The 21,639-nt window shown below is 42.8% G+C and overlaps 2 protein-coding genes across 4 annotated transcripts; both read left to right on the top strand.

The window, feature by feature from the left end:
* Window positions 1–48: 48 nt before the first annotated feature.
* MFN2 (mitofusin 2) lies at window positions 49–13,275 on the top strand. 2 transcript variants are annotated; one of them, XM_076356393.1, is made up of 19 exons: window positions 49–116; window positions 460–613; window positions 857–1,035; window positions 1,736–1,871; window positions 2,230–2,392; window positions 2,923–3,047; window positions 3,369–3,477; window positions 3,568–3,675; window positions 4,080–4,233; window positions 4,475–4,542; window positions 4,714–4,835; window positions 5,167–5,293; window positions 5,995–6,099; window positions 6,629–6,731; window positions 7,418–7,638; window positions 7,769–7,918; window positions 8,863–9,059; window positions 9,449–9,583; window positions 10,238–13,275. In XM_076356393.1, the coding sequence occupies exons 3-19, from the start codon at window positions 861–863 to the stop codon at window positions 10,305–10,307; spliced, it is 2,268 nt and encodes a 755-aa protein (XP_076212508.1). In that variant the 5' UTR covers window positions 49–116; window positions 460–613; window positions 857–860; the 3' UTR covers window positions 10,308–13,275. The 2 variants fall into 2 exon arrangements, with proteins under 2 accessions (XP_076212508.1, XP_076212507.1); XM_076356392.1 differs by having other exon boundaries at window positions 842–1,035.
* A 675-nt stretch (window positions 13,276–13,950) lies between these two features.
* Window positions 13,951–21,204, top strand: MIIP (migration and invasion inhibitory protein). 2 transcript variants are annotated; one of them, XM_076356394.1, is made up of 12 exons: window positions 13,951–14,041; window positions 15,469–15,615; window positions 15,696–15,907; window positions 16,475–16,966; window positions 17,610–17,712; window positions 18,182–18,293; window positions 18,482–18,546; window positions 18,993–19,122; window positions 19,506–19,602; window positions 20,477–20,584; window positions 20,662–20,760; window positions 20,894–21,204. In XM_076356394.1, the coding sequence occupies exons 3-12, from the start codon at window positions 15,737–15,739 to the stop codon at window positions 21,056–21,058; spliced, it is 1,542 nt and encodes a 513-aa protein (XP_076212509.1). In that variant the 5' UTR covers window positions 13,951–14,041; window positions 15,469–15,615; window positions 15,696–15,736; the 3' UTR covers window positions 21,059–21,204. The 2 variants fall into 2 exon arrangements, with proteins under 2 accessions (XP_076212509.1, XP_076212510.1); XM_076356395.1 differs by lacking the exon at window positions 20,662–20,760 and having other exon boundaries at window positions 15,720–15,907.
* The last annotated feature ends 435 nt before the right edge of the window (window positions 21,205–21,639 follow it).

Below are 21,639 nucleotides of genomic sequence, written 5' to 3'. Positions count from 1 at the left end.
GTGGTGCCCCGGGAAAGGGCCCGCCCGTCGCGCGGCGATGACACGCGCCGCTTTGCGCCTCTCGGGTGACGGTGCCGCGGGGGTAACATGGCGGCCTTACGGGAGCGGTGGTGAAGGTGAGAGGTGGGGCGGTGCCTGCCGGCAGGAGAGGCGGGAGCCGGTCGGGGGGGTCGCTTCCCGGGCGGCAGGGGCAGGGCAGGGGAGGGGAGGGCCTGCCGGAGACCCTGCCGGAGACCCTACCGCCCCTCCGAGGTGCGCGCCACCCTGTGGGGGCGGGAGAGGGGCGCTTCCCGCCCTTTGCTTCGCCTGCCCCCTGAGGTCTGAGGAGAAGGCGACGGTGGCCGCCCGGAGCATCTGCCCAGCGCATCCCCCGGGCACTGGGATGGCGGGGGAGCAGAGCCTGGTCGATCAGGGAGCTCGGCAGTCTGTGTCCCTCATCCCCTGGTCCCTCTGCCGCAGGGACGGGGACAGGCTGGACTCGGCGTCGCTGAAAGAGCTGCGGGACGGAGTCTGGCCAGGGCGAGGGAGAAGACAGGAAAATTGCAGTCGTTCATGTTCAAGAGGGACTCGAGCTGATCATGCCTGACTTGTGAAAACGTAACTTATCCTGAAAGTAAGCGGAGGAAGGGGAAAAGTGATCGCTGGGGGCCTGTTTATTGGAAGGGAGGAGGAAGGATGAATTTTTTCATTTCTGATGTATGAGTAATTTCCAGTTGTAGAAAGTGGAACAATTTCTTTGTGAAACAAAGAAATTTGTTTTTAAAATGTGTATTTATCTAGTTCTTGGTAGGATGCTTAGTTGGATAGCTGTTGGCACTTGGTGAGCCACCTTTATTTACAGGATTTTTCCCTGTAGCGCAATGTCCCTGTTGTTTACTCGTTCCAAGTCAATAGTTGCAGTGAAGAAGGATAAAAGACACATGGCTGAGGTAAATGCTTCTCCGCTTAAACATTTTGTCACTGCAAAGAAGAAAATCAATGGTATCTTTGAACAGTTGGCTGCATACATCAATGAGAGCTCCTCGTTCCTGGAAGGTAAGCTGAATTCTTGAACTACAAGCATGTAACAGTGCTTCGCCCACATACAATTCCCCCAAACACACACCAAAAAACCCTCATTCAGTTAAATGGCGCTGCTAGACCTGTGCTTATTTATACATACATGTCTGTTTATATATCAATGTTTATAAGAAGAACAGAAAATTATTTTATTGAATTTAGGTGGAGTTCAGGGTTTATATTTTAAAACTGACAAGTTCACACGTTAGGAAACTGAGCTAGTTAGTGAGTTATGCTTGGTTTTTGTGTTGTTTGGGAGTTTTTTAATAAACTATACAAGACTCTCTAGGTTTTTTGCCTATAATTCTTTCAATGTTCTTGCCTAGACATGTCATTGCTAGTGGCATGTAGTGTATGCCAATAATTGGCTTTAACAGCTTAAGACACAGAAGATTTTTTTTTTTTAAGGGTGTTGGAGTGTTTGAAGTGTTGGCTGTGTTTTGTTTAAGGCAGTCCTAAGGATGAGAATGGTTATTAGATACACAAAAGAGACCAGCTGATAAATGCTTATGCAAAATTGCCTCAGGGTGTAATTGCATGTGTCAAGATTACCCACATGGTCTTTGGGACGCAAATAAACATTTAGTTATGTGTGTTACATCAGGAAGAGGTGTTTCACCCAGTACTGAGACAGATGACTTCTGGAATTCAGAGGCATGATGTATTTTGATTTTAGAAACACACAAGAATATAGAGCTTGATCCTGTCACCACAGAAGAGCAGGTACTGGAAGTCAAAGGCTACCTGTCAAAAGTCAGTGGCATTAGTGAAGTGTTGGCAAGACGACACATGAAAGTTGCTTTTTTTGGAAGGTGAGTCACGTGCTTGTGTTGGCTACACTCCCCACTCAGTAAAGCAACTGGCACCTTTAGGATTGTAGCCAGTAAAAAATATTTATAGAAACACTAGTGCTCCAGCTTTTGCTTGTAACGTGCATGTCCCTGGTACTAGTCCTCTTGTAAATTGGAAACATATTGTAGCAAATTCTTCGATTTGGAAGAATTCTTAAAATAAGGAAATAGAAAAGTCTTTTTGTAAGTTGCCTATGGCACCGAAATTGTTAATGCTTCTGATACTGCTTGGGTTTAGAGAACTTGCTTTCTGTAATACCAAAACGAGTATACCTGAATCTCAGAAGCCTAGCTATACCATTCTTTAATCTGACTTCAGGACAAGCAATGGGAAAAGCACTGTGATAAATGCCATGCTATGGGACAAAGTCCTTCCTTCAGGAATTGGACACACCACTAATTGTTTCCTGCGTGTAGAAGGGACAGATGGACACGAAGCTTTCCTGCTTACTGAAGGCTCAGAGGAGAAGAAGAGTGTTAAGGTACAGTTTCCTTAAGCATAAGATAAAGGAGAAGAGCTCTTCAGCAGTGCCAGAAAAGGGAAGGAACAAGAAGATTGAAGCACTATGAATAAATTTCATAGTTAAGGAATTTAATCATTAAGGGAGTCGAGACAACAAGTTTTTGTTAGATGTAGGAAAGGAGCAAGTTACAGGATGGAACTTGTTCATTTTATGAAAAAGATGGTACGTTTTATTTGTTAGTGATAGCAGGGAACCAAAACTATGACTCAGGAAGTTCTGAGCTCTGTATGACTGACAGAAGGCACAGACTGCCTGATAGTTCCTCAGTAGCCTTCCTTGACAGGAAAATTTCTCATAAACTCTCACTAGGCGGTTACATTTTGACTAGGAGACTCAAGCAAGTTTTATGTGGAAAACCTCCCAGGGAGAAAGTGATTTGGAGTTGGGTTTTATCTTAAATTGTCTGTGAACAGCCCTGAAGGGGAGATAATTGTGTTAATGGGTCTTAGCATACAGCATATGTTATAAATCATCCATCTTTTTAACAGACAGTAAACCAGCTGGCTCATGCCCTTCATCAGGATGAACTTCTGAACGCTGGCAGCCTAGTCAGTGTAATGTGGCCCAATTCCAAATGTCCTCTCTTAAAGGATGACCTGGTGCTGATGGACAGGTGAGAAATATCTTTCTTTCGTTTCCTTCTTATCACAGATTAATTACAGAAATGTCTTCAAATACAAATTTGACAAACATCAAGGAAATTGACCCTGTTTTAATCTATGACAGTGACTAAAGTCCTTTGCTGTAGTTAGCAGTCAGTTTCTCTTGATTGGTACTTCCTTTTAGTCTGTACTCTGTGTCACCTCAGGACAGTGTAGCTCAGACATGGGAAATTAATGCCCTGAAAAGCTGAAACACTTTTCTTACTAACTTTTTTAATTCTATTTTTGCTGTTTCCACAGCATAGTAATGTCTCTTCTCTTTTTATTGCTAGCCCTGGCATTGATGTAACCACAGAGTTGGACAGTTGGATTGACAAATTCTGCCTAGATGCTGACGTATTTGTCCTGGTGGCAAATTCTGAATCAACATTGATGCAAACTGTATGTTCAAGTCCACTTGTTCAGTGAATTTGGCTAAAAGTTAAAAAATTTGACGTATTCATCTTAAGAGGTTTTGTTCCTTTTGCTTAGGAGAAACAGTTCTTTCACAAGGTGAATGAACGTCTGTCTCGACCCAATATATTTATTTTAAATAACCGCTGGGATGCATCTGCCTCTGAACCAGAATACATGGAAGAGGTTTGTGATGTGTTTAAATTCCTTCTCTTTGCATGGATGTTCTAGAGTCCATTTTGACTCTGGTCCTTGCGGGTAGAGTCATAAAGTGGTGTATGTGATTGTTTTACAGTTTGGACTTTTATTACCATAGAGTGGAGACTAGACGGAGTATAGACTAGTGATCAGGACATGCCTCTTGAAATTTCTGAGCTGCAAATCAAGAGTTTCACAGGGGCCTTTTGAAGTTAGATCACTTAGATAACCTCTGGAAGATTCTGTAAAACAGCAAAGTTTTTTTTTTTCTTATTCTTTTGCATTGGTAGCATAGACCAGCAGAGGGCATCTGGGTGTCTGGTCTAACCTTTAAGAGATGAAGCGTAAAGTGGATTTAACTGCATGTGGGGTTTATCCTGTTTATTCCTCAGGTGCGTCGACAGCACATGGAGCGGTGTACCAGTTTCCTGGTAGATGAGCTGGGTGTGGTGGATCGAGCCCAGGCAGGGGATCGAATTTTCTTTGTGTCGGCAAAAGAAGTGCTGAATGCCAGGATTCAGAGGGCTCAAGGGATGCCAGAAGGAGGTGAGGAAAGCCAACAGAAACTTTCCATTTTCTTATAGGGAAGAAAATAGAGAATATCTTGTTCCAAAAAATGGATAAAATTGGGGTGGGTCAGGTTATTAATAGAGCAGTCAAAAACAAAGAGGTGACTTAGCAGCACTTTCGCATTGGCTTCAAGGTAAAGCAGGAGCATTTCCTGATGTCCAACATCTGATTGCTTTCTCAAAACTGAAGTGGTTGTTTTGTACTTTCCTTCTCTCAGGTGGAGCATTGGCAGATGGATTTCAAGTAAGAATGTTTGAGTTTCAGAACTTCGAGAGAAGATTTGAGGTGAGCATTATGTGTGCTAACCTTCTGTTTAGATTTTACTCCTGAAAGGCTGGGGACTAGAGTTTATAAACGTGGAGTGGGACCACATTTTGGAAATAGATTAGGCAGGAAGGAGAAGTTGCGTTAGTATGCTTCTGCCTGCTGCTAATCTTGGCTGCCTTTTGTATACAGGAATGTATCTCGCAGTCAGCAGTAAAAACAAAATTTGAGCAGCATACGGTGAGAGCAAAGCAGATTGCGGAAGATGTTCGTCTCATCATGGATTCTGTGCATATTGCTGCCCAGGAACAGCGGTGAGGAGAGCTGATGCTTGGTGCTTGCATAACTGAAGCTTGTATTCTGGGAGAAATTTAGGGGAATATGAGCATTTAAAATGCAAAGCAGAATACAGCATGTTTGGGAGTGGGAAGGACATGTGCTGGTATTTTTGCTTCTAGTGAATTGTGAAAGTATTGGGAGAAGAACCTCTTTTTTGTCCTGTGCCATGTGTATGTAATATATTGTAGATACTGACACATTTTGTTCTTGGGCAGGAGAATCTTTCTTGTTTCTGGAATTCAAATGATATTTGTAGATCAAAAATGCATGTATCTGGCTTTTTGATGGACACTACTTTTCCACCAGAGTTTACTGTCTGGAAATGCGAGAGGAACGACAGGAACGTTTAGGTTTTATTGACAAACAGCTGGAGCTCCTTACTCAAGACTACAAGCGGAAAATAAAACAGATCACAGAAGAAGTTGAGAGGCAGGTAAGGAGGAGTGGCTGCAGAAAAAGAGGTTATCTGAAACAGCTACCAGCATGGTGGGAAAAATGCAAAGTGTTGACAAAAGTTTGAAGTGCTAGAAATGTGGGAGTTACAGATGGGAAGAGACGAAATGCTTTCAGAAGTAGTCTTTTTTTTTTTTTCTTTTTTTTTTCCCTTGAGGTAATAAAATGAAAAGTAGAATACTTGGGGGAAGCTTTCAGAGACACTCATATAAGATGCTTTAAATAAACAATGAGACTTTGATTAGTGTTTGAATTATTCTTGCTACTGTATTTCAGTCTTAAATGCTTCCTAAAATGCTAAAATGTTTCAGATAAGTATTCTAGATTGAAACAATAAGGAAAATGTCAGTCGTCTTACTGTCAATAATAGCATGCCATTTTTACTATTATGAATATATAGAAAAGGCCTGTTCATTTTTCAGAAGTCTTATATTGCCTCAGTCTTTTTCTGTCTGCATTGTTATACAGAGCATAGTTCTACATACTTCTCAACCAGCATCTTTGTTTGCAGGTCACCAATATTGCATTTTGCAGTTGGCACACAATGGCCGCATGGCGCTGCACAATCATAGTGCTTAGTCTTCAGTAGTGCTTACTAAGAAATGCATGTCTTCAGTGGTGGTTTTCCGTCCCTCCCTAGGACAGAATATATAGAAACTCTGTCCTGTGCTGTTTCTCTAGGTGTCAAATGCAATGGCAGAAGAAATCAGACGGCTTTCAGTGTTGGTAGATGAATACCAAGCAGACTTCCATCCATCTCAAGTAGTTCTTAAAGTTTACAAGAGTGTAAGTGATGTTTGCTTCTTACAGATTGCTTAAGCAATTTAAAGAGGCCTTTTTTTGCTCTCAGTCAGTAATTATGCCAGCTCTTTGACATGTTTAACGTTCTTCCAACTAGGATATGAGCTAAGCTTTTCATATTGTGAAAAATCTTTTGTTAGAATGTCTCTTGCATTTCGATAGCTTCTGTAAAAAGTGAACATCTTAACAAAAAAAATATATATTTTAAAAAGGAAGAAATAGATATTTTTAATAATCTCAGTGATAAATTGATATACATATGATGTATCCCATTGTATAGATCAAACAGAACTTTTCTTAGACTACAGAGTACATGTGAGATTTCTTGATTTGCTTTTTCCTCTCCTTCACTGAGGAACGGGGAAAAAAATGAAACTAATGTTAGAACAGCGGGCAAGCAGAATGCGTGCTCCTGTTCTGGGAGGGTTTTTTTTAACTGGCAAGCTCTAGCACCTGCAGCCTGCATCTCACCTATGTTTATTTTAAGCTTAATTACCCTTTCTTTCTTTGTCAGGAGCTGCATAAACACATTGAGGAAGGCCTGGGCCGTAACATGTCAGATCGTTGCTCCAATGCCATCACAGCTTCCCTGCAGACAATGCAACAAGAAATGATAGGTCAGTTCAGCAGGCAATATTTCTCTTTCTTTTTCCTTTAACTGTAATGCGAAATAACTAGGAAGATGTTCTGGGTTTCTCTTTTATCTGATGGCTGATGTGCAGCTGGCATCATCTTAGTTTCCATCTTGATTAGCAATGCTGTTGTGTAGAGGACTAGTTACTCTTGCCTTTTCCACTCTGCGTCTGAACTCATGCAGTGATTTGCTAATGAATGCATACAATCAGCTTAATCCTTCATGATGGAGTGGAACTGCAACTTTGGAAACTTGAGAGGTTTTCAGACCAAGATCCTAATGAAATGTGAATGACTTGTGACTAGGTGCCTGTCTGAATATAAGCGTTAATAGGGAGTATGGTGCCTAAACACTTTTAGAACTGGCCTTCAGATTCTGTTTTCCAAGCTATTGCTAAACTGTAAACTTCAGTAGCTACCGGTAAGGATTTGAGAGGGTCCATGGAAAGATTTCCTTATGAGTTGATCTGAAGAACTAAGAGTCAAACAGTAATTCGTGATGTATCTCTCGCTTTGCAACATGCTTGGCTTTAGGAAATCTGAGGTACTAAGGAAAATAACTGTGGAGGGTGGAACAACCGATAACCATCCTGATTACAGATACAAGTCTGGCTAATTCTTGTGAACTTAATAGCCGTTTTTTGAATGTTTTTATTTTCTGTCTGTGCAGATGGTTTAAAACCCCTTCTCCCAGTCTCTTTGCGGGGCCAGATAGACATGTTAATTCCCCGACAGTGCTTCATGCTCAGCTATGATCTGAACTGTGACAAGCTTTGTGCCGACTTCCAAGAGGACATAGAATTCCATTTCTCTCTTGGATGGACGATGCTGGTGAACAGGTTTTTGGGACCAAAGAATGGTCGTCGGGCCTTGATGGGCTATAATGACCAGGTAAGATACCTCGTTGAGTGGTCAGTGATATCATTTCAGTGGCTGCTGAAATCTTTTTGGTGGGAAGGGCAGTGGCTTGCCTTCTCTTACTCTGTACTTTGTTTTGTTGTGTCGCTGCTCTTCTAATTAGGTTCAACGCCCTTTAACACCGGCAAATCCCAGTCTGCCCCCTTTGCCTCAGGGCTCTATGACCCAGGAAGAGCTCATGGTGTCGATGGTGACTGGACTGGCCTCATTAACTTCCCGAACTTCCATGGGGATCATCGTGGTTGGTGGCGTGGTGCGTTGGCAATCTGAGCGGCATTTATATAAATAATGTTGAAGCACTGACTTGAAAAGTGCTTGCTTGCACTGCTGAGTCCTGTAGATATTTGCTGTTCACAGATAGTGAAATGCTTTCTCCTTTGATCTTCTATTTGAGTATAAATATTGAGCTTATTTTGCATAATAGTTAGACTTGGAGCCAGGGTTGTTGTGAAGATAACCCTTTGAAGTATGTTATAAAAGCATTAAATAGTCTCTGATTCTTTTGTTAGAATAAAAGAAAATTCGGTATTTTTCTTATCCCGTTTACAGAGGAATCAGGACAGAAATATCTACCAAGAGCTTCTGATCATGTGTGTCTTCCTTCCTGGAAAGGGAAGAGTGCGCTTAATTTTAGATACTAATTTCAGAGAAAATCAGCACTTCCTGCTTTTCTGTCTTTTGAAAATAATGAATGTTTTGAATCTCAGATCTCCCCAAACTGCGGAAGCGTAAGAGATCTAACTCAAGTTGCATGGTAACCCTAGTTCCTGTTGCAGGAAGGAGCTAAGTTTCTGTAGTGCCATTTCCATACCTACATGCTATTCTTGCGTCACAGTGTCTAGGGGTGGATGACCCCTCAAAGGGGAGATGGTTGTTTTAAAACGTCTTTTACTTCAGAAACAGGGATTCTGTGAACCAGACAAAGTTTGTTTGCAATCGCAGGTGTAATTTAAATGCGCTGGAAAAGTTAACCCATACAGAACACAAATAATTTCGGTTAGATATTTTTATTTTGTAGACTGGACTTCCATAGTAAGCTGTCTGACCAATGAAACCACTTGCACGTCAGGGTCATCTATCTGGCTCATTTTCATGTGCCTAAAATATAAGTGCAATGCTCTGTGCACCATTGTTAGGAGTTAGCATCATTCCTAGGTGATGATTGTGTCGTTTGTTTTTCCTTGTGCTTTTTTTTAGGTCTGGAAGGCTGTGGGTTGGAGACTGATTGCTCTCTCTTTTGGCCTTTATGGGCTCCTTTATGTATATGAGCGCCTCACCTGGACCACAAAAGCGAAAGAGAGAGCTTTCAAACGGCAGTTTGTAGAGTATGCTGGTGAGAAATTGCAGCTCATCGTGAGTTATACGGGTTCTAATTGCAGCCACCAAGTCCAACAGTGAGTTGCCTATATTCAGCTAAAACCCTATCTAAATTCTGTTGTTTGGGTTTGGTTTTTTTTTTTTAAATGATATTCCATGTTAAAACAAGGTAAGTCTGCATATTGAATTCCAGATTTAAAAATGTGTAATGATACATGTGTGCTAAGAGTATTACAGTTTTTTTGAATCACTGATGTAGTATTTGGGTGCTGTTAAGCATTAGTCTTAATGTACTTCCATCTCTCAAATCAAGTTGCTCTGATGCTCTAGCATATTCTTGTGCTGAAGTGGAAAGATAAATATCTGAGTCAGTGTCATCATCACTATACATCAAAGGCATTTAGTCCTTGAATTTGCTGCTTGATCTTACTTTTCGTCGTATCCAACTATTCTCCTCGTTTCACAGAGAGCTTGCTGGAACGTTTGCTCATTTGTGTCAGCAAGTGGATGTCACACGGGAGAATCTTGAGCAGGAAATTTCTGCCATGAATAAAAAAATCGAAGTTCTGGATTCACTACAGAGCAAAGCAAAACTGCTCAGGTGAGATTTCATTATCCCATATACACAGACATTTGCATACAATTGCTTTTTATGTGATTGCCTCAAGATGTTCAGATTAGGGTGTATCTTCTGTCATAGTGTTTGATGTGCAGACATCAGCATCTTTCCCTACCAAGTCGTGTTCCCTTTCACTGTGTACTTTCCCATGTACTGTCGACAGTCGTTTAAATCTTGTGTCTCACAAAACACGTTTTCCTTCTTGGTTTTGGTTTGTTTGGAATTACAGTTCCTTTCCATTTATCAAAACATACAGTCCTCTACTCCTACAAACTCCTTCAGGCTATTATAAAATTATGCAAAAACTCTCACCCTCACCTTTGTACACAGTTGTCTGATGTTTACCTTCACCCTGCAAAGGCTGTCGGGAAGAATTTTTCAAACACTCCTTATCTACACAGTAAGATCAATGTGAAGTTGTGACCGAGGTCTTGGTTTGAACCTCAAAGCCTAGGGACTGTTAGCGGGCAAGTGTTCCTGACCTGAGGAAGGGCAAGGAATGGTAGCAGCATTTTGGAATGTATCTCTGGCACTCCTCTCCATGCCTTGCTGTTTACTCGTTTTAGTCATGCTTCTTTCAGATTGGCTTGAGAAGAGCTGTTTTATTCACCTAATGGAGACTTTCTGTCCTTGCAGGAATAAAGCGGGTTGGCTTGACAGTGAACTCAACATGTTCACACATCAGTACCTGCAGCAAAGCAGATAGTGTGGGAAGAAGAGAAAAACAACACTGTTTCCCTTCAGTGCTCTCTTAATTACTGCAGAGAACGTGGTGGGTGATGGAATTCCCTAAAGGGAATGAGCAAAAGCCTATTGCTATGTTTCCAGTTGCTGCGTTAACAATAGGATTCTGGTTCCCTGTTTTGTGTCCCACCTCTAAACACTAGCTGTTTAGAACTCTTCTTTTTCCTTCCTGTGAGACCAGGCTACTTCAGAAGGAATGTGTGCTTCATACATTTACAGGGGGCTTTTTAAAGCAAAATCAAGTACCGTAACAAATTTTAAACAAACAAATGTTTATCAGGTTAAAAGTTACTCTGACACATCTTTATGGAGTCATTCATTTTACTACATGAAGATAGAACTTTTGTCATCTAAGCCCCAAGTTTATGTATGTGTGACAAGCAGCTGTTTGTCTAAACGCAGATCCCATGCACACAGACGTAATGGTGGTTTCACAATGCGTTTATAGCCCATGCAGGCCCATCTCCTAGGTTAATATTCCGTTATAGAACATGACAGAGAATCACCGTGTCCCTTCATAGAAAGGTTTATTACTGTCAGTATGTTTAAACCTATGAACAAAACCCAGTTCTCTTCCAGAGCAAGAGGGACTTAGATTTTGCTTTGGTAAGCTTATTATCTTTGGAGTTAGTTTCTTCCTCTTAAGAGCTCTTTAATAATGTGGTCTGGCCCATTTCCCATCACGGACAAATAGTTTGCAAAGACATAACTAGCTCCTGTGAAGGAGGTAGCGCTGATAATTTGGCAGCTTGCTGAGGAAGAAAAATAGGAAAGAAAAGCCAGTTGACAGAATGTAATGAACTGCATTATAAGATAAGTTGATGAACGTGGGGGATTTTTTTGGAAATGCACAGCTGTGTTTCTGGAAACAGGCCTTCGGAATTCCATTACCACTACTTGGCCACAAGAACAGCATGTGGATTACAAGCTGTAAGAGATTTTGCTTCATGTAGAGTTCCCATGCAGTAATATGATTTGATGTTTCTCTTCTGTTAGAAGCATGAGAACGAGCTGGCAAGTGCAGCTCCTCTGGGGCTGGGGGGAGACCCGTCCCTTGTATTTCAAGCCAGGGCAAGAATGGGTTAAGGCAACTTATTTTTTTAAAGATGTTCTTTATTTGCAAATAGATCAAATTAATCTTTGAGTTTTGCCTTGAAGCAATTTTGAATTTGGAGTATAAGATTTGGGAATTGTAAGGACTTGAGTCTCTTCCTGTTGGAATTGATAGAGGAGAAATTCCCACCGATTTCAGTAGTACCAGGATTAGGTTCCTATGTTGCAGAGTTTCTTTTCACTTGGTGGGTCAGTATTTTGCCATGTGTTGGGTATAACCTTGCTGTTCCCCACAAAATGTCTGAGGAATCCAGAATCAGATCCTGTAGTTCTGAGGTTAGTGACAACCTGAACCTGTTCAGCATCAAACTTTAGAGAATATGGGCTATCTTTGAGCAGGTCCCAGCTGAATTCAGAACTACTAAGAGTGTTTCTTTTTTTCTTATTGGGAAAGAGACTTTTCACTTGAAAATTGTATCAGCTGGCCTTAGGATTTCTTGTTGATGCTCAGGTGTGAATATACGTGCCCGTGACAAGTCCCCTGTTTCGTGTGTCACAGAAGTTCGAGAAGGAAGCTGCCTGATACTTGAGGGAGTAAAAATAGTGAAATGTCAGTGAGTGTTTTAGGCTGTTCTAAGATTTGCAGTAAGACTTGAAGTATCTTGATCATGTAGGAGCTGGCAGTGAGACTCTTGTTATGTCCCTGGAATGCAGGAAGGAAACAAACCTTTCGCTTCCAGTAGACAGCTTTGAATCCAACCCAAACTGAAAAGCCATTTTCATCAGAGGGCTTCATTGGCCTTGGTCGGTTTCCTCAGGCAACCACCAGGGCGTACATAGAGCTTGGATCAGACCTGAGAACGAGTAAGAAAGAAATTTGAGTCCTTGCCTCTGGAAATGTGTCCTCTAGGCTTGTGGTGAAGGATACCGGAGTAAGTGGAATCATCCGCTGTTGCTCTGCTGCAGGTATTATGTGAATAAATTCGGATATCTAGTCTCTCAAGCTATCACATACACCTTTATAATAGCACATAGCCTATGTTACTGAGTTAAAATAAAATATAAATACATCCCTAATACACCAGGAAATTGTTGATTCCAGGTAGAGGGAGATGATGATGTACTACTGCTCAGCAGCCCTAGGCTACCTGAAATGCTGACCTTGTTTTTGAAGACGTGCTGTTAGCATCTCTTCAGCAGGCCTTTAGGGAAAATCTGATAAATGATCTGATCTTTAAGCCAGCGTCTGATCTGTAAAGGGAAGAGAGATTGATGGGTTCTTAGAATCTGGTGTCTTGCCAATCTGTGTTTCTGGCACTGTTCAGATTTTGGTGATGTAGGCATTCTCACTGTAGTGCTGAAACCTAACCTATAGAATGGGGGAAAGAACCACCTGAATTTTTTTGAGAAGCAAAACTGCTAACATGGGAGAGGAGAATTTTTAAGTATGCGTGTAACCCTTGTCCCTAGAAGCCCAAGTGATCGAGAATCAAGCTTTTAACAGAAAGGTCTATGAGCTGGATTCCTCTTAAAATACAGCTGTACTTCTTTAATTCAGAGTGGTGGAGGAATGAACACTATCATCAGCAAGGAGGCTGTTCCCTTCTGCTTTTCATAAAGAATGACAAACTAATCCTTAGGACAGGTGATTCCAAAAACACTTCCCCAAACTCTCATTAAAGAAGGTCAGCTAAATGCACTTTACCTTATTGCTGCTACTTATTTTTCCTCATTGTGTTATGTTGATGGAGCTCTTTGAAATACTCTTACCAGTGAGTTTTCTCTCTGCTGTATTTAAGGTGATAAATTTGCATGAATTATTCCTGTATCAATGCTGTAAACAATGGAAACCAAAATAAAAATGAATTGGAAAAATATTTCTCCTGATGTGTTCTGCGTGTCGTGATACAAAGTCTTCAATTGTAAGTATATATTCAGATGATGATATGCTACTGTGTTGTAGTAAATTGCACGTTTGACAATAGTGACCTTTTATCTGCGTTCTTACTATGAAAATTAACAAGGAGAGCACTGGTATTGAACTATCTGATAGAAGCTTTGAGAGATTCCTTCTTAAGTTAATACTAAAACTGTCGGTCTTGAATCTGATTTCTCGAGAATATCGTGGGAAGTAATGGTCAGCAAATACCGCTTCAGTTAATAGACTGAAATTGCGGTGAATCAGTTGATAGATTACACTGTGTGTTAGAAGAGGAGAGGCGGATTTCCAGTGGTAGATTTCCAGAACGGACCCCTTTTAGCTTCTGGGGGAGCCGGGGGTACGTGGTCCGTTCAGACAATGAGCCGTGGCGATTTAACGAACCCCGAAGGAGGAAGCGTGGGGCCGCGCCTGCCCCTCCCCGGCTCCCCGCCTGGACTCCGGCTCGCGGGGCGGGAGGGGCTCCCCCGCCTCCCCCGCGGCCCAGGGCGGGGCGGGCCGGGCCGGGCGGCGCCCCGGGCCCCGCGCATGCCGGGAGCCGCGGGGCGGGCCCATCCGCGGCGGGCGGCCGCTCGGCTTGCAGGAACGGCCGGGCCGGGGCTGCCCTGGGGAATCCCGGCGGGCGGCTGGAGCGAGGGCGGGGATCCCCCGGCCGCGGGATCGCTTGGCGACCCGGGGGCTCGGAGCGGCGGGGTGCGGCGCAGGTGGGCCTGACAAAAGTCGGCGGGAGGGGAGCGTGGGGAGTTCGAACGTCCGCAGCCCTGGAACCGCTTGGCCTGGCGAGACTCGCAGGCTCCCCACACTGTACGCCGGAGGGAGGATTTACCGGTTCTCTGTCGGCTGCTAGGCTCGCCTCTTGAAGAGGGAAGGGGAATTTTACAATGCCCAGGGCCGTCTCCCCTTCCTCATGGGCATGGGAGAGCCGAACCAGCGTGTCTGCGCAGAAACAGCTCAGGGAAGCTCTGCATAGGTGTTAGCCAACTTTCTTATGGAGAGGAGAGTACTTAGTTCCCGAGACAATCATTATTTATTCTTTTAACTGCGAGAAGCTAAGCTCCTTTTCGCAAAGGATTCAGACTAAAGCAGTTTCATAAGCTTGAGCCCCTGGGGTTGAGCATGAAGGACTAACAGTTTCTTGTAGTTTATGCTAAGAGTGGATCTCATCTGGTAAAACCCTTCCAGAAAGTCCCTTGACTAATGTTATTTTCAGAGTATTTGCTTTCCGATGAGCAATGATGAGAGGATGCTGTTAGCTTTGTCCAGTGAATAGTGTGAGAACTTCTGTTTTGTTCAAATGATCTCAAATTTAGTGCCTCGAGATGTATTTCTGGTTTATGTCCAGTAGTGCACCTCTCACTTATGTCTTGTAACAAAAAGATATGTTGTAGTTTTTTGATGGTTAGCACTGCTCTTCGTTCCTCCCAGTGCTGTTGTACAGCATATGCATTTGATTCCTCGTGTCCAGTTGCCAAGGTAGCAGACGCACAAACAAGTCAGATGAGCTTTGGAGAAGGGTTTAGGGATCCTTCAGAACAAAAGGTCCTAGAGAAGCACATAGTTTTACTCAAGAACATAATTGATCACTCTAGCCAAAAGCAATGTGGGGTTCGGGGTTTAGAGTTTCGTTTTATTAAAAAAAAAACCAACAACAAAACACTTTCTGCAAATTTAGAGGAGCTTGTGATGTTGTAAACATGTTGAAAGGTGTGACAACCTTTATTTATCTATCTATTTATTTATTTATTTATTAGCTCCTTTTTTTTCTCCTCTTCTAATAAAAGGGCAGTAACCTTTAGTGATTAATGTGTGGGATTGGAATTGTCTGAGCCCTAGTCCTGAGTCATAATTGAGTCTCTTGGAGTCTTCCTGCCTGGGGAACAGGACAGTTTTGACCCAATATTTCTTTTGGATGTAGTAAATACATTCATATTCATTATTTGTATTCTGAACTTATGAGCATCCTGGTATTATCACAATATAAATTTTGATGCTTAAAAAGAACATTAAAGCAGAATTACATAAGGTTGTCTTAAATATCAGCCTCTGAATCAAATGTCTCTTATTTGGCTTTTTTATGTGACTTTTTTCACGTTTACTGTTTCCTCTGTAAGAGTGTCTTGTCTCTATTCAGTCAGCTACCAGTTTCTGGGTGCAAAATATTTGACAGTACATCTGAGGGGAGAGAAGTATGCGGTGGTGCTAGTTCTTAGCGTAAAGAGTCTTGAGACTGGCTGATTTCTCAGGAGCAATGATCAGCATTCCCAACGTTCCAACAGCTGTAAGTGGTTTTTATGAAAAATCCCCTGAAAGTGGCTTCTCCTGAGTCTGCTTCTTCACTTAATGCTTCCATTTATGTAGTTCACCCTTTCTCTGGCTTTACAGGAAAATGTTTTCATAGGATGGAGTTAGAGCACCTGAAGAGGCTGCGTCAGACCAACCAGGACCTTCTACAAAGGCTCAGAGTGAAGCAGGAAGAGATCAGAAAAAGACTTCCCAGCAAGCCACTCTTTCCAGCATGTCTTCATAATAGAACAGCTTCTGAAAGATCTGTCCCCTTGCCCAAGAGAGGGGTATGTGTTGTGTCTGTGCTAGAAGTGCCAGGAAGCAAACGGGCCTTGTATGGTAGGCAGCAGCTCTGCCTGTGGAGTGGTGTGGTAAAGGAGACATATGGACATGGAGGAGCTGGTAGAAAGTAGAATATGGAGTCTGTTAGAAAAGTAGCTAGACTTTTGTTTATTGTTTATCCTGTGGTCTCAAATATGTTCTCCTTGCAAAGGGTTCAGAGATCAGTTCCTGCCTAAGAAATGTAGGTTTCTTAATCTAAGATAGGAATGAACATTGTGGAACATAATCCTTTTATTTATTCTAAGCACAAAGGCTGAAAGTTTAGCGGTTCCTCAAATTGGGAAAAGCTGCATTTAGCTGGAAGTGGACCCCTTTCTTACCTTCTCCAAATACTTAATAATGTCTCATGAATAATATAAGGATTTTGCTTTTTTCCCCGCAGGAATTTAAAGGGGTGAGCAGACTAGAATGAGAGGTTGATTTTCTCTTACTGAGTGAAATGTCCTAATGAAAGCTATCTGTAATCTGAATGATGCCATGTGGTATGAGGCATGCCATTCATGTCCTTACAGAAGGAAAATCAGGTCGATGCTGCGAAGTCTACAGCTGACCCTGCAGTGTTGGTGTCTGTGGAACCCGGAGCTTACGCAGCCAGAGCAGCCCTCTGTTCGTCTCTTAAACACAGCAGCAGTGGCAGAGGGGTACAGCGACAACAAGCGAAGATGCAGGAAGCAGTAGGTTTGGATTCCAGCTTTTCTGGGAAAGAGAAGAATATTATGCCAGTGTCTGCAATCATTATGTGTGGCAGAGAAACCTCCAGAGTGGATAGGGATGGCCATGCTCGAGGAAGTCCGGAGAAAGAATCCTTCCTTCTGGGACATGGAGAGAACAGAAAACAGTCCACCCTGCTACATGGTTTCCATGAGAAAAAACAGCTTAAGGGTCATCTGGACCTATCACTGAGCAGTGTACAAAATGAAGAGACCAGCAAGCAGCATGTGGTCCTTAGAGAGCCCGTAATCCGTAAATCAATCTTGCTGACATCGCAGTCCAAAAAGTTGAAGGTAAATGGTGAAACCAATGCTTTGCTTATTTTCATAAGTCAATAGGAGGATGGGGAGAAGGGGCCAGGAAAACATTACTTGCCCTGTTCCTACTGCGTAAATTGGAAGTTGGGGTCAGAACTGTTCCCAGCCTTAGCAGCCAGGGGCTGTTGGCAGTTTGTTTAGCCCCTGCTTTCCGTAGCCCTTGAACCAAAGACCAGAAAACTGTAGCACTTCACTGTAAGACTCCTTGTCACTTGCATATGTGATTCGTGTGCTCAGGGAGAACAGCCTGGTGCAGTGCTGCTGCTACATAGCTTGTTTCCTTAAGCGTGAAGGGCAGGCTATTGCTGTGATCGTCCTCCAAGGCAGCACAGGTGGCCTGATGTTTGCGGATGTGTGATACAGGGAAGTCAGCATTTTGTTTAAAGCCCTGAAAAATACTGCCTTAGCCTGGGCAAGTCCCCTGCCTCCTCCTTCTGTTCTATGAATTGAGAAGACAAAAGGGCTGGGGAGCAAATTACTGGTAGAGGCATAGATAGAATCCAGCCTCAAACTAAGCCACAGCTGTCCCATTTGAACAACTACCAGTTATCTCCTAAGCTGTACCTTTGAATGTCCCGCTAGATGTATAGGAAGTCTTTATGAATTATTTTCTTCCCAGAAGGAAGCTGGTCATGTGACTTTTCAGCCTGACCCTGAAGAATATCCCGTACCTGTGAGCAGCTGGTCTGTGCGTCCTTTCCTGGGCTATGACTGGATTGCAGGTGAATCCTAAACCTGAAGCAAAGCTCTCAGCTTGATGTGGTAATATGAAGAGTTAAAACGCAGTTTACGACCCCTTTAAGTTGAGGTGTGACAGAACTGCAGACCTAGAGCCCACGTAGCAGGTCTCAGCAGAGCAGCTGCAGTTTTGTCAGAAGCCATTCCCTGTCCAGGCCAGAGGTGACCTCCACTTCCCTGGAACGGTGAAGTGGCAGTGGTATGGGAATCCAGGCAGCAAATGGCAAAGCTGAGTGGGGTCAGAGGGGACACCAAGTAACCGGAATGAATGAATGCAATAAGGGACCCAAACCACACAGTAAATCTCTGGCTTGATGTGATGGCATGCTCTTCTCATTATCCATTTTGGTCTTCAGACCTTTGGTTGTTTTGACTGTTTTGCGTGAGGCTTGCTTTGGTGCTTTCCCAAATTTGGTAAATCCTTGAACTTTACTCTTCCCTTGGCATTCTCAGGGCTCCTAGATACAAACTCTTCAGTAACAGAAAGATCTGATCAGTACTTTGCTGAGCTGCACGAGTTCCGACAGGCCAACAAAGAAGCGTGTATTCATGAGCAGCACCTGGAGTAAGTGGGTATGAGGGAAGGGCTGAAGCAGCAATGTATCCCTTTAGGGTAATGAGAAGTATAGTCTGACTGGATGGGAAATTGTAAGGGTGGCTTTGTAGGCCTTTGCCTCCCAATCAGACATGTATGCTTGGAAAAGGAGGGCCTGACCCCCTGTCACTAACTGATTTGTTTGTGTGTTTCTTTAGGCCCAAGGCTCTGGATTACATAGTTCCTGAACAAGAACCAGATTTGATAACCAGTTCCCATAAGTGTAAGATCAGATTTCTTCCTAATCCAATTTCTGTGAACAAACAACTGAGCAGTCTTTGCCTGTCGTTCTGTGAGAGGACGTGCCCCACATCATGCAAGACAAGGAAGAGTGTGGTTTTTTTAGCTGCAGCTTCTAAACCAGATTCAACTTCCTACTCCAAAGACACTTGAGCCTTCTAGGGATCCTCTCTCAATCAGTGTCATCTTATTTTGTCAGGGCTTCTTGTAATTGGCTAATGTTCTCTTTTTAAGTTGAGGAGGTTGAAGTTTTGGTTTTGATTTTTAGGAACTTATTTGGGGACAGGAAATGTAAAAGATATTTCAGGAAAAGCAGCTCTTTCTATAGAACAAATGTGTGGCACTGTGGTAGAACACAGCTTTGTTGACTGAGTTGAGGAACCTTCTGACAAACTAGAAATACCATGATGTTTCATTACTCTGTGGCAGGTGTTTACTGTTATCGATTAAACCAGCGCCTCTTCACTGTCCCTGTGGATTCAGAATCTGCCTGCCCTGTGTGTAAGATCCCACGTACTCACCAGCCCCCAGAGCTACTGGAAGAGCCAGCCTATGTCAGGTAGATAAGAATTATTGCTTTGTAATACGCAGAACTCAAGGAAACAACAGGGAAGAAAAAGCTGATCCTATGAGGGGGAAAACAGCATCAAAATAGCTGTGTAGAAGGTTCCTGTTCTCAAGGCAGAGATGTCTCTTGCATAAAAACTCCCTACTGCTCTTTTCCATAAGCAGAAATAGTCTTGAAGTCAGTGAGAAACACATGTTTTATCTGAATTTGGTCCAGAATCTGAATGTACATGTTAAGTGTCTGATGCCCTAATCCAAAACTGTTTTGTTTGGTTCACTTTGGGATTAGACCCTTGGATTCTGAGTGGGGAAGGCATGCGGATTTCTTCAGCCTTGTGGAGGGTGTGGGCAATTACTTTCCTTGTGTGGCTGCAGGGTCAGCGTTCCCAGGTCTACCCTTATGCCTGCCTACAAATACAAAGCCCATCGCAGGAAGAGCTTTGAACCGGCAGACAATCTAGCATTACCTTCGGTAAGTTGCTGTCTTCATGCTGATACTGATGGCACAGCCCAGGCTGGGCATTGTTACAGCACAAGAAGGAAAGAGAATCTGTGACTCATCCCCCTGGCAGGGTTTCCACTAAAATTTCTGATCTGTATCACTGAGATAGCAAGAAAAGCCATTGGTGTGTGCTTCTGAGTTCATATCTTTGTGTAACTGGCATAAAATATATGACATACCTCCAAATGCTTTACACTGAGAAAAAGAAAGCGCTGTATGGAGCTGTATACTTCTGGGGTGTGATTCAGCTGACTTAATTTCAGGCATTGACCTTTCAACACGATGAACCATACCTAAGAGTGCCTGTGATTCTTTCCACAGATGTTAGAGAGTCTAGAAGACAAGCTTCTGTGAAGTATTCACAGTGTATAGGGGCCAGGCAAAATCAATAGTGGCAAGGTTGGATTCAAAACTGGTTTTGCAGAGTCGGTCCTGTAGTCTAGCCACTATTACTAGTGGCTGTATTACCAGGCAGTATTACTAATCAAACCTAGCCCTGGCCTAGAGATTTCCAAGGAAGAGTAAGAAAAAGCCTGGTTTTGATGTTTAGGGAACTGGATGAGTCAGCTGAGACAGATTCAGAGAGGTCGGGTGCTTGAGTTCACAAAGCAGGAGATCATCTTAGAAATAATTAGCCAGTGAAAGGTGGAAGATGAGACAGCTGTGCAGTTCTGCTTCATTAGAGATTTCTTCTCTTTCCTGTTAGTCATATAAAACTCCTCAAAAATTAATTAATTGCCTGCTAAAACCTCCCTGTACAGAAGTTGTTATTTAGAACTAACAGGCCACAATAGATTAAAAAGGGTAAAGCACTCTAATGCAGCATTCCCATCTCTTTTCACAGCATTGCCTGGCTGGCTGGGAAAATACCATCCCTTCCAGCAACCCCACGCTCAGCAGTTTGGATCTGCGAGCTTCACTGGAAGAGAAGCCTTCTCACTATCCTCGCCTGGTAAGAATAACCTGTTAAGAGTCCCTGGAGATGCTGTGAATTGCACAGATGGGAACTGCAATCCTGTCTCTCTGAAGGGTATGATAATCATTGATGGCTCAGCAAATGAAAATGCCTGGAAGATTATCTCCTTATCTCCACAGGGAAACATTTTCCTTCTGCTGCTGTGTAAACTGGTATGCACAGACACAAAAAAGCAAATGGGGCTGGATAACAGGCAAAAGCCTTGTTCAGCTCACCAATCTTCATCAAAAAGGGAAAAGTCACCTTGGCATTCTTTGATTAATATCCTCTTCATTTGGATTCCAGAACTCGGTGTCCAGAGTGTCAGGAGGAACCAGAACTGACCAGCTTATGAACCTGACCCACTTGACACACTTCAGATTTAGCAGTGCTTCTCAGCAGAGGGAGCAAAACAAACCTGGACACTACAGAGCAGCTCCAAATTTAAATCCGACTGCCTCAACTCTGTGAACCACTGACTTGATTGCCCTGGGGAAGGGATGGGTGTAGGGTGTGGAAACAACTCTATTTGGATAAAAATAAATCTTTGAACAGACTTTGCCTAGTTTTCATAGTCGTGAGCAACCAATACACATAGCTGAATGTACAAACTCTCATATCTGTGTTTTCACTTTTCTTTTTTGCCTTTTGCAGTTACTTCTAAGCAGATGCATGAGCTTTCCCACCTAGGGCTGGATAAAGTGATGTGTACAGGATGACTAACTAGTACTGTTACCACTAGGACAACTGTAGCAACAGAGTTCATCTGCCACCTCACCTAAGTAAACCAGAAGTGTAATGTTAACTCTGAATGCCAGGGTGAGGAATTGGCCTATGAATAGCCTGGTTCAGTGGAATGCATACAGATATGTTCCTTTCCAAACGTTTGAAACATGACACATAATTTGGTAGTGCCTTAAACTTGAGTTACTGAATAATTTAGTTAAAAAAAAATCCAGTTTATTTTCAGTGCAATGTCTGTAGCTACAGGGTGCATTACATCAGAGTAATTATGAATGTTGAAAAAGCATGTTAAAGTAAAATGAGGTTTT

Source organism: Aptenodytes patagonicus, chromosome 19 (genome assembly GCF_965638725.1).
Source record: "Aptenodytes patagonicus chromosome 19, bAptPat1.pri.cur, whole genome shotgun sequence".
NCBI lineage: Eukaryota > Metazoa > Chordata > Aves > Sphenisciformes > Spheniscidae > Aptenodytes > Aptenodytes patagonicus.
Note: the sequence above shows the minus strand (reverse complement) of the source record. Positions and strands in the feature narration are given on the sequence as shown.